The sequence below is a fragment of the Cibotium barometz genome, chromosome 26, assembly GCF_041138505.1.
Source record: "Cibotium barometz isolate CiBa-2024 chromosome 26, ASM4113850v1, whole genome shotgun sequence".
Classification (NCBI taxonomy): Eukaryota; Viridiplantae; Streptophyta; class Polypodiopsida; order Cyatheales; family Cibotiaceae; genus Cibotium; species Cibotium barometz.
Window position 1 is genome coordinate 22,451,685 of NC_141071.1, and position 21,876 is coordinate 22,473,560.

Here is a 21,876-nt window from a genome sequence, read left to right on the forward strand (position 1 = left end):
AATCTGCCTAAATGGATAAAGTGTTTATGCCTTAAGATCTAGCTAGGGGTTTCTCTCAGACTTCAAGTCAGCATGGCAAACCATTTTTGTGTTTGTCAATTACAACTTATAATATTTGTTTTAAAAAAAGGTATTAGGGTGGTAAAACTAGATAGCTAAAATGTTCTAAGGGCGTTTCGATTGTTTCATCAAATTGCAACCTTGGAAAGGAAGAACCCTCTCATCCAAAATCTTGGTTCATGTAATTTTTACAGGAGATGATAGAGAATCTATGGCATAGGAAACGTACAAAGCATGATAAATTCTTAAGAGGGGAAGCTCTGGTCACCACTAAAGAAATTGAGTCCTTAAAAAAAATTCAATGAATAGCCCATGTGATTTAAATTGCCTCAACTAACAATTGGTCTCCTTTATCATGCTTCAACATGCCCTACTTTGAGAGAGGGTGATCTACTTCTTTATTCATGGCCTCTCTTAGTCTTCAGGATGGAATCTCAAAAGTAGCTAGGTGAGAATGGATGTGTGTAGTAAAATCATGAAGACACATACGATTTGAAGTATGTCCATCATGTCCATGCTCATACTAAAGCTTATACTCATGCCCATCACACCCATTCCCATTCATGCCTATTACACCCATGTCCATCATGTCCATGCCCATCATGCCTATGCCCATTCACACCTATTCCCATCATGCCCATGCCCATGCCCATTCATGCCCATACCTAGGTGAGTGGCAGTGGAGAGACCCTTTTGCCTCGGCAGAGAGACCGCCCACGCCGTTCTTTCAGTATTCGGCACAGCTTGGCAGACATATTTTGCTAGCTCAGCGCGACAGGCCAGTCCAGCAATTGCAAAGCATTGGCGGCGTGAGGGCATTTCAGCAGAGTTCCTGACCGCATTCTAGCATCGCATTTGGAGTAGTAGACAGCCCAGGGATACGGTTACCTTTCAGTGGCTGGTTGCTCATAGAACCATTGCTGTGGGCACTTGGCTCAGTTTCGGCGGTGGGCAGACCACCAGATTGCTTCGACTGTGGACACCCATAGGGGGAGACACAGAGGCACTACCTCTGGGATTGCACTCTTGCACAGCAGATCTGGCGATGGATTTTGCGATTATATAGCCACCTTGGGGGTGACCAGATCTTTACATGGGGTGCCGTGGCTTGGAGCACTCTTTCAGGACCCGCGCTTGGATATGAGACGATAGCAGATAGTCTTTCTCTTCAGGCTCAGCGAGGTCATCTTCTTCCACTTCAGGTTCCAGACTTCAGCACTGCTTTATGGTCGGGAGAGGGCGATCCTCGCTGGGAGCTCATTAGCAGCCAGGCACTTTGGTTTGTATGGCGGGCACGCTGCAGACGCATCTTGAGCAGAGGGTCATTCCACCAGCTGAGACTGTTCGGGACTTTTGGCTGGAGCTTATCCACACACTTCGAGGTCAGTTTGACAGACTTCAGAGGACTTTAGACTCCATGATCCTTCGCAGGCTTGCCTTCCTTTGACTATGGAAGAGCGGCCCGTTCTTTAGTGAGCAGCAGGGCCTTGTGCGCTGGAGCTATAGGCCACATGTGTGGCTATTCCCCTCTCCACCTCATACTTGAGATAGCTTCAGAGAGTCTGGGTGTGTGAGTGGGAGAGCCTCCCTTTGTCTATACTGTGATCCCGCCTAATCGGGAGTTTGTAGCCCACGGGGCAATTCTGTTGATAACTAATGGATCTTTTTGTGGAGAGAAAAAAAAAGAAAGAGATGTGGGTAGTAAAATCATGAATACACATAGGATTTGAAGCATAACACCATATTAGAGAATTTGGAAAAATCCCTTTGCAAGATTGTAAAAAGGAGACCATGGTGAATCTTTTTAAGCTTTTGTCAAAACCCCCTCATGTGACATATCATTGGAAAGAGCTTAAAGAGTAGGTTCTAAATGCACATTCTCCGACAACTTTTGAGTTTATATGCTTAAGACACACCAAAAAGTAGATTGAAAGGAAAATTTCCAAAGTCTTGGGATTTTTCCAAATTCTCTAATATGATCTTGCATGCCCATCATGTCCATGCTCATACTAAAGCTTATACTCCTTCCCATCACACCCATGCGCCCATGCCCATGCCCATTCATGCCTATCACACCCATGTCCATCACGTCCATGCCCATCATGCCTATGCCCATTCACACCTATGCCCATCATGCCCATGCTCATTCATGCCCGTTATGACCTTCCCAAGGCCTATATGAAATATATCTTGGAGGACCCTTCTGCTATAGCAGAAGGGTACCCTTAGAATTTTTCATGTCCACCATTATTGTGATGCTATGAAATAAGCTATTAAAATTTCCTGCTATAAGTTTACCATGTTAACTAATCATCATCACGGCGAGGAACATTGTGGAATTCCACATGTTTATTAACATCATCGTAATCAAAGAACCATAAAAAAGAGTAGGGACTCCTTGTTCATTATCATTATGGTGAGAAACTAGCACGAGCCTTGGTGAATGTTCCTTTGTATTCTTTGTGTGAGAGAGAGTAAAGAGTGAGAGAAGAGTCCCCCTTGCACGCTTCTAAGTTTCCTATGTTCTAAAATCACTCCATGCTTTACCCAAAATTGGCATTTAAGTGGGTTTAGTGAGATGACATACAATTTGCCTCTTAAAAACTTTTCTAAGATACGATATATGCTGTTTATATATATATATGTGTGTGTGTGTGTGTGTGTGTATATATATATATATATATATATATATATATATATATATATATATATATATATATATATATATAATTGACACAAAGATTGTCCATAGATAGGTACCTCAAAAAACTTTCTCTATGATGATAGATTCTCTCTCCATTTGGAAGCAGCACAAAGATTGTCCATAAATACCTCAAGAAACTTTCTAAGAAAAGCTAGATGCTCTTTCCATTTGGAATTAGCACAAAGATTGTCCATGAATACCTTAAGAAACTTTTAAAGATAGTCCTTATGGGTTATGGGTAGTAGACAGTCTTAAAAAAGTGATGAGAGCATTAGTTAGACCAAACAAACATACTTGCCATTTTGTAGCAAATGTTGTATTGTACTAGTCTGCTAAATCAATTTCTATTGAAAGTAGTAGCAAGGAATTCATGGAGAATGTTATGAGAATCAAGGAGAAAGTGGATGAGAGAATTGTATCTTCTCCCAAAAAATCCAATAGCCTTTTGGACTATACCAAGGGAATATTTGGGTCTCAACAAGAGATCAAACAAGAAGCTCAATCATAGAAATATGGTCACGTAATAAGGAGGGGATTAATGAATATTGAGGGTAATATAATTACTTAAAACAATAACTCTCCCAACAATATTTGCACAAGGATAGACTCTTGCTAGTACCTCTAAACAACCACATTTCACTCCCACATTAGGAGAGATGTTGCCAGTGGTATGAGGACTCAAGAAGCATTCTTTCCTCCTGATGCTAAAATGTGGTCTGATCTATTGATAATGGCTATTGAAATATGAAGGGGGATGGCTAGGCAATTAGGAACACCTCATGCACCAAGGCTAACATAGATGGAGCCACATCATATAACAAAGTTTATACAAAGATTTATGGGTAATGAGACCCAATTTAACATAGAGAAATATTTGAGGAAACCTATGAAACATGTGGGCCCATAAAAAAACTTTAGAAAGAGTCTTTCTTTTTGTTAGATAAAAAGGCTCAGGATAAATTTCACTCGGCTTAAAGCATGTTCATGTTGATAAATGGAGCCCACTGCACTGCATAGCTCCATAATAATAAACAACAAGAGCATAAGTCAATGAGAGATTATATATCTTGATTGAAAGATGTAAACTCTCAGTGTAGACTTTGAGAGACGTTGATAGATGATCAAAAATTGTTGTGTTTCCATAAGGGAGTACAAGACCCAAAGATGCACAATTATGTGCTCTTATCCATGCTAACTTCTTGGGATACATGTTGCAAAATGTCCATAGAATTTGAAGATAACATGTTAGAGTTACACAAGCCATATGATACAAAGTCTCCATCAGTGAGACTGCACCTTGTTGGATCTCGAGTCCTTATGGAATACGAGAAAAACAAGTAAATAACATGATAGTTGATGAACTAAGCATGGATATACTAGAAAAGCAGAGAGCCTCCTACTTGTAGTCTTTGAATGGACTAAGGAATGTCAGCAACATGTGATGAACTTAAGAAGGGCGTGGAAAGTGAACCAATCTTAAGGTCCCCTAATTGGGACATAATCTTCCATGTGCATATTAATGCATTTTACACTTTGCCATTGAGTGTGTGCTAGTACGCAACCAAGGGAGCACAAATTGGACTACCCTATTTGTTTCAGGCAGCTCAATGAGGCAAAAATGAATTACACTACCATGGAGAGAGAAGGGTAAGGGTTGGCCATAGTTTATATTAGAAAAAAGTACAGACACTATCTTTTGGCCAACAAATTCATATGCTTCATGGAACACCAAGCGTTGTTACATCTTGTTAATAAGCCATGTACTAAGGGAAGGATTATAAGATGGTTGCTCCTACTCTTAGAGTTTTTACGATCATCACTATAAGAAAGGGATGTAAGAAAGGGAACACAACATGTACTAGCTGATCATTTGTCACAGATTCCTAATGGCGAGCTGCCATAGGAATCAATGAGACGATCTCCCAAATGCGTTTTTAATATAGATTGACATGGTACCTAAGAGGAGTGATGAAATCTCATAATATCTTGCTTATGGTTTTCTGCATGATCGACCATTGAATAAAGATAAAATGTAGTGGCTTATCAAGCTAGTTGCACCATATCAACAACTGATAGTCAGATAGATGTACAAGTTAGGTAAGGATGATGTTCTACAGAGGTGTGTGAGAAAAGAAGAATTTGTGTAAGTTCTAGAGGAAGCACACTTTGGAATTGTTGGGGGACACTGTTGGGGAAGTGATAGCATCATGAAAAGTTCTCTAGCAGGTTTATGGTGCCCAACATTATTTGGAGATGTGACTGAATTTATTAAAGGTTGCGTGATGACTGTCAATGATTTGTTATACCATAGCAGAGGGACTAGATGACTCTCACCCCAATAATAGTCCAATAGCCCTTTAAAAAATGGAGAAGATTTTGTAGGACTCATAAGTCTTGCTGCAAAGAACCCAAGCCTGCTCTATGTCATAGTAGCCATAGATTGCTTTAAAAAGTGGGTAGAAGCTAGAGCTACTAGGAAGGCTAATGCTCATACCATTGCTTATTTTTTATACGAGTACGTCATTTTCAAATTTGCATGTTCTTTGTAGATTATGAGTAACCAAGTGTCATACTTCATCAACGAGGTGATTCATCACCTCATGAAAGGCTTTATGATAGTGCACATGAAGTCTTCACCCTATTATTCACAAGCCAATGCCAGGTAGAGAGCATGAACAAGATATTATGTGGCATTCTAACAAAATTATTCAGGCAAGTAGATTGGATTGGGAGAACAAGCTTACAACTGCTCGAACATCATACAAGGTGGTAACATGTTACACCCCATTTTAGTTAACTTATGGGGTTGAGGTAGTGATGCCCATGCAGTATATAGTTCCTAGTTTGAGAATCACTGTCAGTGAGAGACTGATTGAAAATCCAAGGTGAAAGCCTTGTTGACCTAGAAAAGTTGGAGGAAACTAGACTTATCACCATGCATGGGTTAATTGTAGAAAGGTTCAATGCAAGAAATGATTTGACCAAAACGTCAAGACCAAGGAGCTTAAAGAGGGTAACCTAATACTACTATACGAAATCGGGAGTAATAAATGAAAAAATTTAAAACTGAGGGGATTGGGACCTTCCCAAGTCATTGAAATTGCTCCATAAGGGTCGATCACAATTGAGACATTGGATGGTATTGAAACCCATGGGTACATCAATGGGAGAAAATTGAAAATTTATTATGGACCCTTTATGTAAGACATGCTGGCCCAAAATGCATATTAAAACCTTGGATGGTATTGAAACCCATGGATACATCCTTGGGAGCAAATTAAAATTTTATTATGGACCCTTGACATAGGATATATTATCCCAAATACATAAAAAGAGGGAAGAAAAGAAAGAATAAGACATGCTGAAAAGACTTGCCCAAGAGGAGGCCATAGCTAGGATCAATAAAGCAAAACAGAGAATGGGTAAAACCTTATCAACAATAAACATGGATGCACTACAATCCATAGGAGATGATGCTTGGATATCAAGTCTACAAGGGTAGTATTTGAGTGTTTGTGGTTGGAAACGCCAACACAAGCATAGCTCTACTAACCTCATATCATATGAAACATAGGAAACCTTAGGAAAATCAAAGTTAATACTGACCAATGTAAAGATATGAAGTTTCATGGTAGCATAACTAAGGTTGAAGGATGTCTAAATGTACAAATCCTTGTTAGCAATAACCCTGTGATGATTGTCAAGGTATATGTCAAACCTGTAGGTGTGATGGAACAGAAGGTGTTGCTAGGAAGACTGTGGATTACTACGTTGGAGTTTTACATACAATGGAACGAGTAGACCACTCAAGTGCAAACAAAAGATAGGCAAAAGAAGGTACCCTTTTGGTCCCCAAGAACTGACTTCGACAATGACTCAAGGGAGTTTAAGCTCCAAGGATGATCTAATGAGCCAAGGGATCAACACTAGGGAAGGGAAAGTAAAGGCAAGAAATCTCTCTGATAGTTCTCAAAAGTAGCATACTTTCACATCAACAAACAAGAAAGAAGTGGGTTCCGGTCAACCTTCTGAAGGCACAAGGTTACTATAAAGGAAATAAAAAGATTTGGCCTATAGAAGTAGAAGAGAGTTAAGCCTCTACCATAAAACCAGAAGAAGCGATGCCACTAAGGTGCCAAGAGTAATTCTAACAACGAAAGGGTACTACCAAGGTGCTACAAAAATTTGGATACCAGAAAGGGTACAAAAGGTTAAGGCACCAATCGCTACACTAGAGGTCAAGCAATAGAGCCGAGCAACAAAGCTGAATGCACATGTCAATGCGAATAAAGGGAGAGAGCCCATTGAAGGCAAATAAGCAATGATGTGGAACCCAAAAGTACAAGTTTGACCTTGTCACCCCCGAGCAAGCCAAAAATAACTAGAAGAAACTAGCTGAACCAAAACTACCAAAGGGAAGTAACATTAGTGAGTGACAAGGGTAAGTAACATTAGTGACAAGGGTAAGTGCAAAATTGAGGAGGAATCTACCATAGTCTCTGTCATTGATCCAATGACTAGTTTTTTTTGGGGACCTATATATATATATATATATATATATATATATATATATATATATTACTGAAAAAAAAACATTACATCCTTTCAGCCCAACCACAGGTAGCCAACAACAGCTAATTTATCATCCTCTATTAAGCAAGTTACAAACCAGCTTAAAGTCCAGTATGTCTGTAGGTCACACCCAAAGAAAAGGGACTAAGTGATGACTGTTGTTGAGCCTGAATCAACTGAACCAACTCTACACCATTCAACTTGTTAACCAAACATATAGACCAACACATACATATACACTTACACATCAACCCACTCACATCAATTCCTAAGTCACAAGCTTTCTGAAAGACCATATAATTTCTGGAATTCCAGATCTCCCACAAACAACAGAATCTGACAATATTACAAATCAAATCAACATGTCCACCATTTGTTGCCCATCTCCCAATTAACCAGTCCCCCCCCATTGACCTTGTACCCCTAAGTTACTATGGATTCATTTCCCAATCTTGGACCAGGCACCCTTAATGGCAGGGCAGTCCCAAAATGCATGCTTCCCATCTTCTAAGGCAGTCTTACATCTAGGGCAGCATCCACTGGTAAAATTCCTCTGCACTAATTTAGAGCTAATAGGCAGAGCTCTCGTACATACTCTCCACTAAAAAACTTGAGATTTAGTAGGTAATTCACTCTCCCATATTGCCTTCCATTTCTTCCTCCAACAGCTGGAGCTTCAGCTCACTCCCTAGAGTCTATTATAATAAATGACATTATCCTCACTCATTCTAAATGCATTATACAAGACTTTGGTTATACCTCTCTCCAGCGTAGATCCATTGAACCAGGCCTAGTCTCCCTTACCCAACAAGATTCATCCACTGCTGTGAATGTCCAACCTTTTTGCACCTCATCCAACACATATTTGACAAGTTGTGCTTCCCTATATGAGACAAGACAAGATCCATCTCCAGTTGCTCAGGCTCCTTCCACCCAATTGATGCCACATCCTAATAGTCTGAAAATCTCCTCAGTCCTTTGTTGTTCAAAGTTTTGGCTATTCTAGGGTCTTGTAGAGCTAAGGGAGGGTTAAACTTGTGAGTCCACCAGATCCCTAGACACATCAAAGAGTTCCCTGAAGCTCTACCACATCCATTCCAAACCATTAATTCCAACACCTCTTTCCATTTAGTGCAAAGCATCCTGCAAAATGAGGACCCTGTGATTTTGAGAGGAGCATGAGAAAATCATTTGTCCTTCCACCCTAGATCTTGGCAAAGCTCATCAAAATAAATAGTTGAACCGTCCACACTAGTTCTTTTAGCATCCTTGACCAGATTTCCTTATGTTGCAGACACTTGGGTAGAAGCAAAGCTAACCTGGTAATTATATGAGAAGGGAGATGAAGAATGCCTAAACCTTCATCACTTTTAGGCAGGCTAAGTATATCCCAAGCAAGCCCCAGGCCAATGCCTTTTTATTGGATCCATCATTCCTCCACACAAAATCTCTTACAAGTCCTGAATGGCCAATATAGACAAATCCCATTCCTTGACCAAACTCCAAAAAGCAGCACTCTTATTTTTATCCTTTATTCCCTTAACATTCCACGTACAACCATTAACTCTAATAGTAGAACTCATGATAATGCAATCTTAAGCACCATCTCTACCTCCTCCCCACTCCCCCTTTGATCCCCTTCTTTTTGTATTTCCTTCCAGGATTCGTCCACTTGCCAATTGAAATTTTGAACCAATGAAGTCCCACTATAGGCCAGGAGGATCCCCTACCAACTAAAGAGGTTAGCATACTTGATGTCTAATGTTATATAGTGTGGCTTCTCCAACTAAAGAAACCGAAGATTCAGATTATGCATCTTCAGACCTAGAGGCTTGTTGGGTAGGATCCAATGCTACCCCCACCAAGAAGAAAGCAAAAAAGGTGTTTCGAGCCTAGAAGCTCACTCACCTTGGACCATACAAGATGTGGCTGGGACCATCATCAAACAACAAAAGGAAAAGTCTATTTCCAATACCATTCCCTCAAATGCCTACTTTTCTTAGAAACACTAGAGGTAAAGGAGAAACTGTAAAGCTATTGGCCTAGATCAATATGCTGAATAGTTCTCAATGCCTCTCTCTGTGTAGAATTCATTAAGTCCTATGACAAGAGGACAAAGATAGGGGAAGTCACCATGCATGATATGGAAGCACAAGAAGGGTGACGATCTGCATGAGGACAACATCAAAGAGGACAAAGATGTTGAAAAGGACTTGCCCTTTGATACCATGCTAAGGAGACCATCTTTAACAACAACGGGGTGGGTGGAATACACTAATATTCAGCATAAAGTAGATGAGCTGATGAGGCGGGCAATGTCCATGATCATGTAGATGAAGCTACCGATGGACATGTTTAATAGGATTGACTTGCATAAACTTCAGAAAATTCATATGAATATGAAGGATGATTGGGCATACTACCTCCACAAGGAGCTTTATACATATTTGAATCAACACCAAACAAAGTGGTTAATCCATATCTGTCAGAATGCGCAGCGGAAGACTAACGCACGTAGGAGACGCATCACCATCGAGCACCACGAACACCCCCAACGGGCACTGTAGCATCCCTCCACCGGGCTCCCATCTCCCGGTGAGTTGCCTCCCAAAACACCGGCCGGAGGAGATGACTATGACAAGGTGCCACTCTAGGCTATATATGGCTCTTCAACTTCCCATGCTTCCACTTATGGGATAATCCAAGGTACCTTCTAGCCATAGATCACAAGCTCGAAATTGCCAACCTTCCAACACCCTCCCTCGATTCGAGCTCCGCAAGCCACTGAGGCGCGAGGGGGTCGCCCAGGACCAAAGTTTTGGCAGGTATGGATGTAGAAAAGAAGGTGGCCATGATGAAAAAGACCCCTCTTCTTAAGCCAAGCCCAAGAGAAACCAGGTCTAGCCAAGAGGTTACCGGGGAAGAATTGATGGACATGCCTCCATAACAATCATGGTTCCTAGACCAGGATTTACAATAGAAATAAAGTTTGTCTCTTTCACTAAGCGATATCCCACGTCATCTATCGGACTTTCAGAGACTATACCTGACGATATCTTAAAGCGTTATTGAAATATCTATAAACATGTGGAACAAATTTTGATATCAGTGGTACAACAACGTTCACAGAAAACTTGCAAACCCTTACAATGCACTTGCAAAATTCACGATTTCACATGTAAAAAATAAATTTACAATTTAAAAAATCGATAAAATTTTAAACATTTTAGTTATATTTTGTTAAAAAAACCTGTAAATGTTGAAGAAAAACTTGTAAAATTTAAAATTGCAAGTTTTTCCATTTGATCCCACATTGCTGTATAGGTAATCAAGAACTAGTGGGGGGACTTGCTGCAGCAGTCTGTCTGCCCTTTTACACTCGTACCACTATGACAAACTGTCTCCCCTTTTAGACTCCCTTTACACTCCTACCACTATGACATACTGAGATGGCCACATGTGGCAAGAATAATATTGTAGCTGGGAATGCAAAATCATAGAAGGCAGATGCAGCTCGCTATGAGACTGCGCAAAACAGTTATAGACCTGCGTAGACCAAAGGAGAAGGAACCCAAGGGCCCTTTGAACGCATTGCTGAGCAAGGAGGAGGAAGACAAAGGCGCCTTTGGCGAGATGAATACATTGCTCGGAGATGCTTCTTCGCCTGCATCAGGCAGCCACATTGACCTCGGATTGCTGGACGAGATAGCCCTGAACAAAGAAGACCGCAACAGTTCCGGCCTGCTGAGATATAGCGCCTCTATCATTGAGAGCCATGTGAACCTCCAAGATATTTACATAGAACTCTTGCAAGAGTGCGTTAAGATAAAGTCTCTTTCTGATGCTATGCATGTCCACTCTCGCATCATTTGCACTGACATGAAGCTCGATTTCCCCCTACATAAAGCCCTCCTCAGCATGTACTATCGCCTTGGGACCATGGAGGATGCATGCCACATCTTTCACGGCATGCTGTACCGTGATGTGCCATCATGGAACATCATGATCTCGTGTTATTCCAAACATGGCCATGCTAAGCAAGCCTTGAAACTCTTTGAAGAAATGAACTCCAAAGGTGTGATCCCCAACACTGTCACGTTTGTCAACCTGCTCAAGGCATGTGCCAGCTTCAAAGAAGCCAAATTGTTTCATGCACAGGTCACTGAATATGAATTTAGTCAGAATGTGTTCGTGGACAGCACCCTTGTTGACATCTATGCTAAGTTGGGGAGCATTGATGATGCATGCAGAGTGTTCAACAACATGAAACAACGCAATACAGTTTCTTGGAGTGCAATGATTGCGGGCTTTGTTCAGTGTGCCTTCAACAATGAAGCTTTCAAGGCCTTTCAGCAGATGCAGATTGAGGATGTGCAGCCCAATGAGGTCACATTCATCAATATCCTCAAGGCATGTACCTGTGTCACAGACCTGGAAAAGCTGGAAAAAATCCATAGCCAGATTGTTGAGGGTGGTGAGTATGAGTCTCATTTGGTAGTTGGGAATGCTCTAATAGATGCGTATGCTAAATGTGGGAGCACAGAGGGTGCCCGCAAAGTATTTGATAATTTGCTTGGGCGGAACGTGATCTCGTGGACTTCAATGATTCTAGGGTATGCTCAGCATGGCTACACAGAGGACACTTTCAAGCTGTTTTGGCGAATGGAAAAGGAAGGTGTGAAGCCTAACAGCGTTACATTTTCTGTTCTCCTTAAACTGTGTGCGTCTAATGCATCATTGGAACTTGGTAAGCAGATCCATGCTTGCATTGTGAAGTACAAGATCAAAGGGATTAATTTTGTCGAGAATTGCCTCATTGACATGTACATAAAGTGTGGTGACATCAAAGTTGCACGACTGGTGTTTGATGGAATGGCTCTACGTGATGTGATCTCATGGAGTGCAATGATAGGAGGGTATGCTCAGCATGAACAGGCAAATGAAGCTTTTAAACTCTTCCAACAAATGATACATGAAGGAGTGAAGCCAAATGAGGTGACGTACATCAACCTCCTTCAAGCATGTGCCAACTCGGCAACTTTAGAAAAGGGAAAGCGAATTCATGACTACATCATAAGAGGCGGCTTGGAAGTGCATCTTTTTGTTGGGAACACCCTTATTGACATGTACTGCAAAGGTGGGAGTGTAAAAGATGCTCGTGAAGTTTTCAATAGGATGTTGAAACGGGATCTAGTCTCCTGGAATGCCTTGCTTGCTGGATATTGCCAACATGGGCATGCCAAGGAAGCTTTTGAACTCTTTCAAAGAATGACACGGGAACCATTGAAACTTGATCATGTTACATTTCTAAGCTTGCTCTCTGCTTGCAGACATGTTGGCCTAGTTGAAGAAGGCCGCCGCTATTTTGATATTATGATCAAAGATCATGGCATCAAACCTAAAGCAGAGCATTGTGCCTGCATGGTTGACCTTCTTGGTCGTGCAGGCTGTGTCCAAGAGGCGCTAGCAATGATTAACAAGTTATCTGTTGATTCTGTCATGGTGTGGATGGCCTTGCTTGGTGCTTGCAGGATATCAGGAGATGTGCATGTAGCAGAACTAGCTACAGAAAGCATCCTGAGGTTGGCACCAGAAAATACAGCAGCTTGTGTGATGCTGTCCAATATATATGCTGCAGCTGGGAGGTGGGGTAAAAGTGAAGGTTTGAAAGTGGACAGAGGAAAGGGGCATCAAATTAAAGGTTAGTGAAGTTGAGGTGGGTGGCAAGGTGATGTGTTTATAGCAGAAGATTCATCACATCCGCAATCACAGAAAATGGAACAAGCATATGGAAGAGGAGGGCTAAGTGCATGACAGGTCCCTTGTGTTGCACAAAGTAGTGGAGAAACACAAGAGATTTGTACTGTTTCACCAAGGTGGCCATTGTATTCTGGCTGATTAACACGGTTGCTGATACCCTAATCTATATCTATAGAAAAGATCCTTGGGTGGGTATTTCTCTTTGGTCCATAGTTTCCATGGGGACAGGCACAGGCATTGGTGCATGAGGCAGCAGGGGAATGTGGCAAGGCTTTGCGAGCATTTTGGAAGTAAACAACCTTGCAAACACTTTATTGGCCAAGACAGCTTGCCTTTCTTTAAATGGTCAGTTTTAAGCATTTTTACTGACATGGCTTGTTGTTTTGTGCTTTTCATGCGCATATTCTTGTTTAGTAAACACGCTTGTAGGTTTTTTATGGTGTTTGCAGATGCTATGATCAGAGGTCCTAAACATGCAAATTTTCTGTCTGTGCTTTTACTGGCTTTACAAGACTTCAAGAGGTGCATCCCCTTTTTGGTTTTCACAGCTTCATGTGTTCCCACATGCATCTATCTAGGAACATGGATAATGCAGCTTGCTTAGACATAAGCAATACCTTAAATAAGAGAGATGATTCCTATGCATATTCAGTATGACCTTATGTTTGATTATCAATGCTTCCACATCATTACTGCAAGTGCCAATGCCAGGTTTGTGTACCGAGTGTTGCAGAGTTGAAAAAGAGTATCCTCATTGAATGTCATGATACTCCTACAGTTGGACATCGTGGGGTACAACAACGAAGCTATGATTTACTAAAAAGGATGTTTTACTGGCCTTAGATGAATGCATATGTCCAGGTCTATGTGGTATAATGTCCTTGTGTCAAGTGAATTATGGCGGAACACCTTAGAGTTGGAGGTTTGTTGCATCCTTTGGAAATGTCGAAATGTTGAGTTGGTAAATGGAAAGTATTCCCATGGACTTTATAGATTGCCTCGATCCTGCAGAGGACATGCTACTTTTTGGGTAGTTGTTGAGATTTTTTACCTACTAGGTCTACGGTCTACCATTAGGACACTTGAAGGGCAAAGGTTGTTGATTAGCTTTTCAGACCTTATATTTCACCTTCTGACATAGTGAATGTCAAGGACTCCAAGTGTATTGGATATTTGTGGTAGTTAGTTTTCCAAAAATTGGAGACTACAGGGAGTACGAGTTCCTCAAATCATCGGACATCCTTAGTCTGATGGAAAAACCTAGAGGGTGAATTAGGTTTTGGAGGATATGTTTGGTACATATGTTTTCAAGAGACCTTTCTATCGGGAGAGGTACATCCCTATAGTCGAGTTTGCCTACAATAGTGCCAAGCATATGACTACTAGATATAGGATATAGTTTGTTTATGCTTATGTATGATCATCAACCTAGACCCCTTGTGTCATGTGGACGCTCTCCCGAGTGTTGTGTGGACATGCTTTCTACCAATTAGCCACACTTGAGAGGTCAAGTACGTGGCGAGATTCGTGTGTTTTTAAGGGCTATTGATTAAGAGCGTGGAGATCCATCGCGAAGAAACCCATCACATCTGCGTTTTTACTCAGCTTTGTGTTTTTTTTCATCAAGGCTGCGTTTTGCAAATTCTGTGTCCGATAGCTCGTGTGTGCAAGGGGCGCTTAGCCAAAGGGCAAGCAAGAGAGCCAAACACACCTAGTAGAGGGCAAACAGAGCAAGAGAGCAAGCAAGGCGGCTTGTTGGTGCTTCAAATGCAGCGAGCTAGGAATGGAAGAAGGTGCAGCAGGGGTCCTAGTGGTGGGCACTCACTAGTGCATGTGACCAAAAATGTCCACTCCTCATGGACTACATTAGCAAACTGCTTTGCTTTGTCATTAGAAGTGTCAGCTTCTGCATTACCTTCATCTTTCTTCTTCTCTTTTGCCATCCACTTCCAGGGGTCCAGTGGTGGCCACTCACTAGTGCATGTGACCAAAAATGTCCACTCATGGACTACATTAGCAGATTGCTCTGCCTTGTCATTAGAAGTGTTAGCTAGTGCATGTGACAAAAAACGAATCACTCCCAAAGAGGGCTGTCCTCCATGCTTAAAGCTCTTTGCTTTCCCTTTTTCCTTGGCTGAAAATCCCCTATCACCACCACGGTTGCTTAATAGATTCTCTTTTTTGTTCTTCCAGTAAGAGTAAACCCACCAATTCTTCAAAGGTGACTGGATGAGCACCTCCTCTCATAGAAAGATTGAGAGAGGTGTGAAAGCCTAAGTAAGAAGGGGGCAAAGAATTCAGTGTGTTGGTGACTAGTTGCTTGTCAGGGATAACCTCATCAATGCTAAGCAACTATTCCTGCAAGTCTTTCACTTTGCTCGATAGATTTGCTCTTTTTTGTTCTTCCTGCAAGAGGAAACCCACCAATTCTTCAAAGGCGATCGGATCAGCACCTCCTCTCATAGAAAGATTGATGGAGGTGTGAAAGCCCAAGTAAGAAGGGAGCAAAGAACTCGATGTGTTGGTGACTAGTTGCTTGTCAGGGATAACCTCATCAATGTTAATCAATTGTTCTTGCAAGTATTTCACTTTGTCGAGGTGATCTATCATTGAGTCACCTCATCCATGGAAAGAGTATCCAATTGCCTCTTTAAGTAGGCAACCCTTGCCTCATTGCGGACGTGATAGATTGCTTCCAAAGTGTCTCATGCAAGCTTCGTTGTCTTGTAAGACTGAATGTGTGGAATGATAGACCTTTTGATAGAAAGGGCTATCAAATACATGGCATGTGCATCCTTGGAATCCCATCTTTTCTGCTCTTGCATGGAGCAGTTTGCTTTGCCTCAGCTCCTAGAGCTCTTTGAGCGCTCCCCTCTGAGGTGTTGCTAGTTGCCAGGAAGGTGGGCGTGTGTCATCACCACACACAATGCCCCAAAGCCCTTTGGCTACCAACAGATTCCGTATCATGAAGCTCCATAAGGGAAAGCACACCGAATACATCTTTAACATTTTGAGCGATGCTGTCAAAATCCACACTTTAATACCTGCAGGCAACCCAAAAAACACTAATGTGCACTGCCAGGACAACACAATGTTCCTGTGAAAATCTTTTGCCTGCAAAGATGCAACCACAAGCATGAGGTTTCTTGCATTGTACTCACTGTAGTGTTCCGAAACACACAATGTGTGTGTTACTGTGTCAAAGACTCAAATCTGTGCACTGTAACCCCAATACATCTGTAGACCCTTGAGAAAACCCTGCAGCTGACTTCATTTGATGTAGATGCTTGGGAAGAACCCCAAGCTCACTTGTTTGTTTGCTGCATAGGTGCAGGCTTCTCTTGTTTTGTCTGTTGCGCTAAGGCACACGCTTCTGCTGCATAGATGCAGGGGCTGCCACAGGGTGCTGCTCAGAGGCGCACAGCTGTCCGCCAAACAGTTGCAGGAGAAAGACACACAGTTGCTGGCGAAGTTTGGAGGAGGTGGCGGATCTGGGAGTTGACGGAGATGGCAAATCTGGGAGTTGGCTGGGTAAGCCCTTGAGGGGTGGTGTAAACGGGTGGCTCAGCCCACTGCCTTGCCCCCCCCCCAGTGGGATGGGCTGAGCGGTGCTGGTGGTGCCGCTCGGATGGGCTTCACCCCACCAGTGCCGCCTAAGTTGGTGGTGGAAATGGGCAGCAGGGGTGCAAGAGGCTGAGGCTGGCGGAGAGTATGAGCGAATGGGCCTGCCTGAGACCGGAATATTTCCGCGAAAAGGATTAGCAGCAGCTGGTTCCACAAAGGCCGACATAGAAGCTCACGAGAAGATGAAGCTGTCCACCGCTGAAGCTCACGAACAGAACCAGCTGTCACAAAAGCTCACAAATAGAACCAAGCCAAGCTTTGATACCAAATGTTAGAAAAGGAAGTGCAGGTCTAGGGTTACACATGCAGAGAATGGAGCACATAGAGACAATAGTGAGGAGTGAGAGTGCAACACTTGCTTGCACATAGGTCAGATCAATAATAATATGCAAGTAGAATAAAACCTAGATACGGTGTCCTTTCACACCGCATGTCCAGGGGGGAAAACCATATGTGAAAACGTCCCCCTGGCTTAGCTCTTGTTCACGTGCCAATACTACCATAAGTATAAGTGCCTTCAATATGTGCTCTTATCTTTATGTTATGGTTGTTGTAGAGAAGAGAAGAGAATAGAAGAAAATTTAGCCATCCATCTCTCGTGTGCTTGTCTACTCGTGTGTGTGTGTGCTTGCAAGGAGCTCAACTTCACCCTCTCCCCACATTCTTCTCACGAGGCAGTGGGGTGGGGTCCCCTTTGTACCTGTCGCCCGAGGGTCCCTATCGGAGCCAACATCAACTTCTCTGAGTTCGAGGGCTTTAACCCGCTCCTTTTTGTGTGCGAGAGAGAAAGTGCTCCAATTTCTCTCACATAGAGAAGCTGTACTACCTTGAGAAAGCACACGAATTGCAATGTGTGCAATTTTGGAGTACTTTCACCAAATGCCTCCCACCGCTTGACTGCCTAATACATTCTTTTCTCCTCTTTTGAAATACACGAGAGAGGGAACCCCCTCCGATCTGTGAGTGTCATCCACCCATTTTGCACCTCTCCATTTTCCCTCTTGCCCCTTCAAATAGGATGCAACACGAAACCTGCAGCATGCAAGGGAGAGTGCATCATATCCCACCGATTGACACACAGATCTTCTCTCTAAGCTTATCAGTGTTGACACCCTCCATCTGCTCTACCATATGGCCTGTGAGCTCATAAAATAAGTCCCATTGTTTCTCCATCCCTATTAGCCACGCGAAGAATCTTGAAGATGGGTGCACAAGTTTCACAATCAATTTGGAATCTTGCCAAAAAGAGCTTCCTAGAATGGTACTTGTGTAGCGGTTGGGCGGGAAGTCTTCCAGGAACCACTCATCACAAATCACCAATCTTCTCAACCCATTGTACACCTTGTCATCCAACAAATTTGCCAGCACTATGAACATATATGCAAATGTTTGAGCTGACTTTAGGAGTTCCGTAGTGCTATGCTTCTTGAACATAGCCAAATGCCTTCTGCTTCCTAGTAGTGAAGGTAACAATCTTCTTTCCTTTCCCAGGCACAAACAGCAAGTCCAAACAATGGCAAGTGCAACAAGTGTATAAAACAAACGACCACTCTTCTTCTATGATAAATGGCTAGGCATTTGACTTCCTCTATGAGCTCCTTCACACGTCATAGGAAGGTGTCTTGAAGCGAGGCCCCACTTCTCCAATGGCCCTCACCATGTCAAGACTCTTGACCTTATAATGTGAGATGTCCTCAGCATAAAAAAATCTTCTCATGGCCAGGGTTGCATCATTCCTTGCTTGTATTTGCCAAATTCCCTTGCATTTGACTACTTCTAGAGACTTTCTATCTCTTGCATGCAGGCTTGCACCTTCATTGACAAAGGAGGAGCCACATGTTTCTCCCAAATCTACCACATCAACATCAATAGCACCATCTCCTCCTTTAGACATCAAGCCCACATGCAATCTCCTGCTTGCATCTTTCACATTTTGGGGGACACAAGTGCATTTGCCAGCATGATGGCTAGTGATACATAGGATATGGGCCCTTATATGCGATGGCCCTCCATTCCACTCGTGTGTGCAATACTTGCACCTGCATTGGAATGTACCCTTGCCTGCAGATTTCAAAATGTTCACATGCTCCCATTCCAAGCCTTATGGTTTGCCATCTGGATTGTGAAGAAAATTCAAAAAGCCCCAATTTTGAGCAATGTACACTAGGGAATACAATAATGGTACAAACTTAATGTACATTGTAACTTAAATTTTCTAGTGTATTATGTCACGTGCACCTTGCACTAGGGTACACAGTGACACATTGGCATCATCATTAGTGCAATATTTGTACAGAAATAATACATTTTTCTAGGAATATTTGTCCGTGACCCCATTGTGAGCCCTCAGTCTAGGGACAGTGAGGCACGAGCTAAGTAATTCAGTCTCCGAGCCATAGAGGTCAGTTTGGAGTCAGTCCTCTTAACCCACTTGAAAAATTCATCAGATAGGTGCATTTAGCAGTCAGCCTCAGCAGTAGGGTTGCATTAGAAAGCATGTAGCAGCATATATGCCAGGTAGGCATGCCCATGGGCTAGCCAAAGGCCAGCCCATGGCTGGTGGACCTGTCAGCAGCCTGGTTAAGGGCTGTTTACAGCCCTGAACCCTTAATAGAGGCAGCCGACAGCAATAAGGGATCATGTGTCCCATCGGCCAGTATATGGGGCTGCCTTAGGGACCACAGCAGCAAGTCGTAGGCCTTTAAGCAGGCAGCCAGCAGGTTGGCAGCATTAAACCAAGAAGCGCCAGCCTTAAATGTCAATAAAACATTTTTATGTCCAATATGGACCTGGCCGACAGCTTACTCTGGCCGACCAGTCTCAGGGAATCATATATAAGCAAGCGCTGAATTCCAGCCTAAATCATTCAGAAATTCAGCAAGTCTCAAGCAGATTTCAGCAGTAAATCAGCAGATAAGTATCATATCCTCTCCAGGCAAAATATTGAATCTCCTCTTCCATTCTCAGCCAGAAAATGTGCAGTCCTACAACTATGTAGACTTGCATAAGTGGCCCCGAAGAGTCTTCCGCGCAGAGCCCTTGGATTGGTGGATACTCAGCCGACGTATGGTCTTCCTCATCCTTGCGTTGGGTAGTCATATCACTTGTTCTCAAGCATTGTACAACAGCTCTCCAAAGAATTAATATAAGCAAATACCCCTGCTTGCAGGGGGGGTGCCTTCAGTGGGTAATTGGGACCCAATACTGTGTTGTCTACTTCTCTTGTATTCTCTTCTCTCTCTACTTTGTGAATTGGATGCTAAAGATCTCACCACATAAAGGTATAAAGAAGGCCTTGTTGTGCGTTACCACGATCAACCTCAGTGCATGTAACATTTGTATTAGAGCATCAGGTTGGTGACCTAACTCGGCTACCTAAAGAAGTGAGAGCATTCGGTTGATGGTAAGACTGCGGTCTGGAAAAAACACCCAGGCCTCCGCCATGTTGGGAGAGAGATCGCATCAAGAAGAAAGCCATAGGAAGTTATGGAGGCACAAAGCTTCCAAAGTGACACACCAAAAGAAAGTACGCTTCCGCCAAGTACAGAAGACCTCGTGAGAATAATGATGGAGAAAATAAACTCATTGAAGATGTAGCTTGTTGTTGAAAAAGAGAAGCCCAAAGAAGGCCTCTCAGATTTGGCAAAAATGTTCATCGGGCTGCTGGAGGAACAAAGAAGAAAAGACACGAAGAAGCAAGAAGAAAAGCCGAAGAAGAAAAAAATAAAGCAGGATAGAGACGTGCGGAGGAACAAAGGGCTAAGGAAGCCACACGCAAGTCTGAGGAAGACCAGCGCCGTCGAGAAGCAGGCGACGATTGAGAGTTTCAACAAAGACACCCCCCCCCCCCCCCCCCCCGCGAGAAGAAGATCCTTCTATTAGTCAATGAAAAAACAACCACAAAGGGCTAGATACAACCACGCAGGGCTAAATATAAACTCGCCTTATTTAGGCGCGAGAATCAAATGATCAAAAGGGGAAGAGACTCTTCTCCTCCGGTTGGCTGCTTTGTGAGGAGAAGGCTATCTCGTTTCCGGGGGGGGGGGGACAACCACATAGGTGGTCTGTAATACCAAGTGGGGTCACCACCTCTATTTGTGAGAAATGGGCTAGCCTCCAAAGCCTCAAGAAAGCTTCCCGTTGCTTTCGCATGCGGTCAGAACCTCCCTGTATCTTCCCCCACTGATCGTGGAGGGTGTGAATGATATCGAGCCATATGCACCTGATGGACTTAGCCGGCGGAGTGTGGGCACCCTCGATGGCTTTGTTGCATCTAGCTCACCAAATGTGCTAGGCTGCTATGCTACTACAAATCTCCCATCTCTGGCATGAGCCTCGCTGCCAGTCGCTTGTAGGTGGGGCTGTGACTGAAATTGCTGCAATACGATGGTGAGAGACTTGAATTGCTAGCCCTCCCCCATCCTCCTCATAAGCCTTGACCACTCCAGCAACAGTGCCCCATGTAATGATCCGGGTCGATGCCCTATCCATAGTGAGGATGCGGAGAATCTGTTGCCAAATTTGCTGAGCCTTCGGGCAATCCCAAAGACAATGTCTCTGAGACTTCTGAGGGTGGCCGCATCGTGGGCAAGCTGGTGGCCGACTTCCAATTGTTAGCAAAGTACCGACCGCCAAAACGCCTATGTGTCATCAACCAAAGAAAGAGGGTGATCTTTCTAGGCTGAAAGCTGTCCCAAAGCCTCTTCCAGAAATTGGAAAGGAAGCGCTGTGAGAGGCCCTGTGACTACAAATGTGCTGTTGTCGCTGGGGTGCCATCTATCTCTGGCATCTGGATCCTGCGGCCTAGCCATGCCGTGAAGGGGGCATCAAGAGTCTCCTCCGGATCCTCGGGGTCATGCCAAGTCCACTCTCTCTGGTCCCATTGTAGGCGCATGAGAGGTCGGCCATAGTTGCCAAAATGTGTCCCTGGCCACCTTGGCCGGTGCTGGGTCTATGTGCCACCCCCGTGCTTGAAAACCAATCACCCTCACCCTCTGCAAAGTTCAGCCATTGAAATCCTCTAAGGGGAGCTTGGATCTCTCTAGTTTGCCATGGGATCCAATAGAAAAAGTGAGCAGATCACTGTCCTCATCTGCTACGTGGACTGCCTGTTAGCAGTGATCTCCTGTCTGGACATATTACTCAGTGAGGGCCTT

At 43.3% G+C, this 21,876-nt stretch overlaps 1 protein-coding gene across 3 annotated transcripts in view; it reads left to right on the top strand.

Annotated features, from left to right (window-relative positions):
• The first annotated feature begins 10,650 nt into the window (after positions 1 to 10,650).
• Positions 10,651 to 21,876, top strand: part of LOC147623770 (pentatricopeptide repeat-containing protein At3g53360, mitochondrial-like) — a 34,204-nt gene continuing 22,978 nt past the window's right edge. The window contains exons 1-2 of one of the 3 annotated variants that reach the window (XM_086820384.1): positions 10,651 to 13,441; positions 13,546 to 13,589. In XM_086820384.1, the coding sequence (XP_086676510.1) occupies positions 10,823 to 13,042 (2,220 nt within the window). In that variant the 5' untranslated portion in view covers positions 10,651 to 10,822 and the 3' untranslated portion in view covers positions 13,043 to 13,441; positions 13,546 to 13,589. Of the gene's footprint in view, positions 13,442 to 13,525; positions 13,590 to 21,876 lie in introns of those variants that run through there. The other 2 variants (XM_086820385.1, XM_086820386.1) reach the window with 2 other exon arrangements.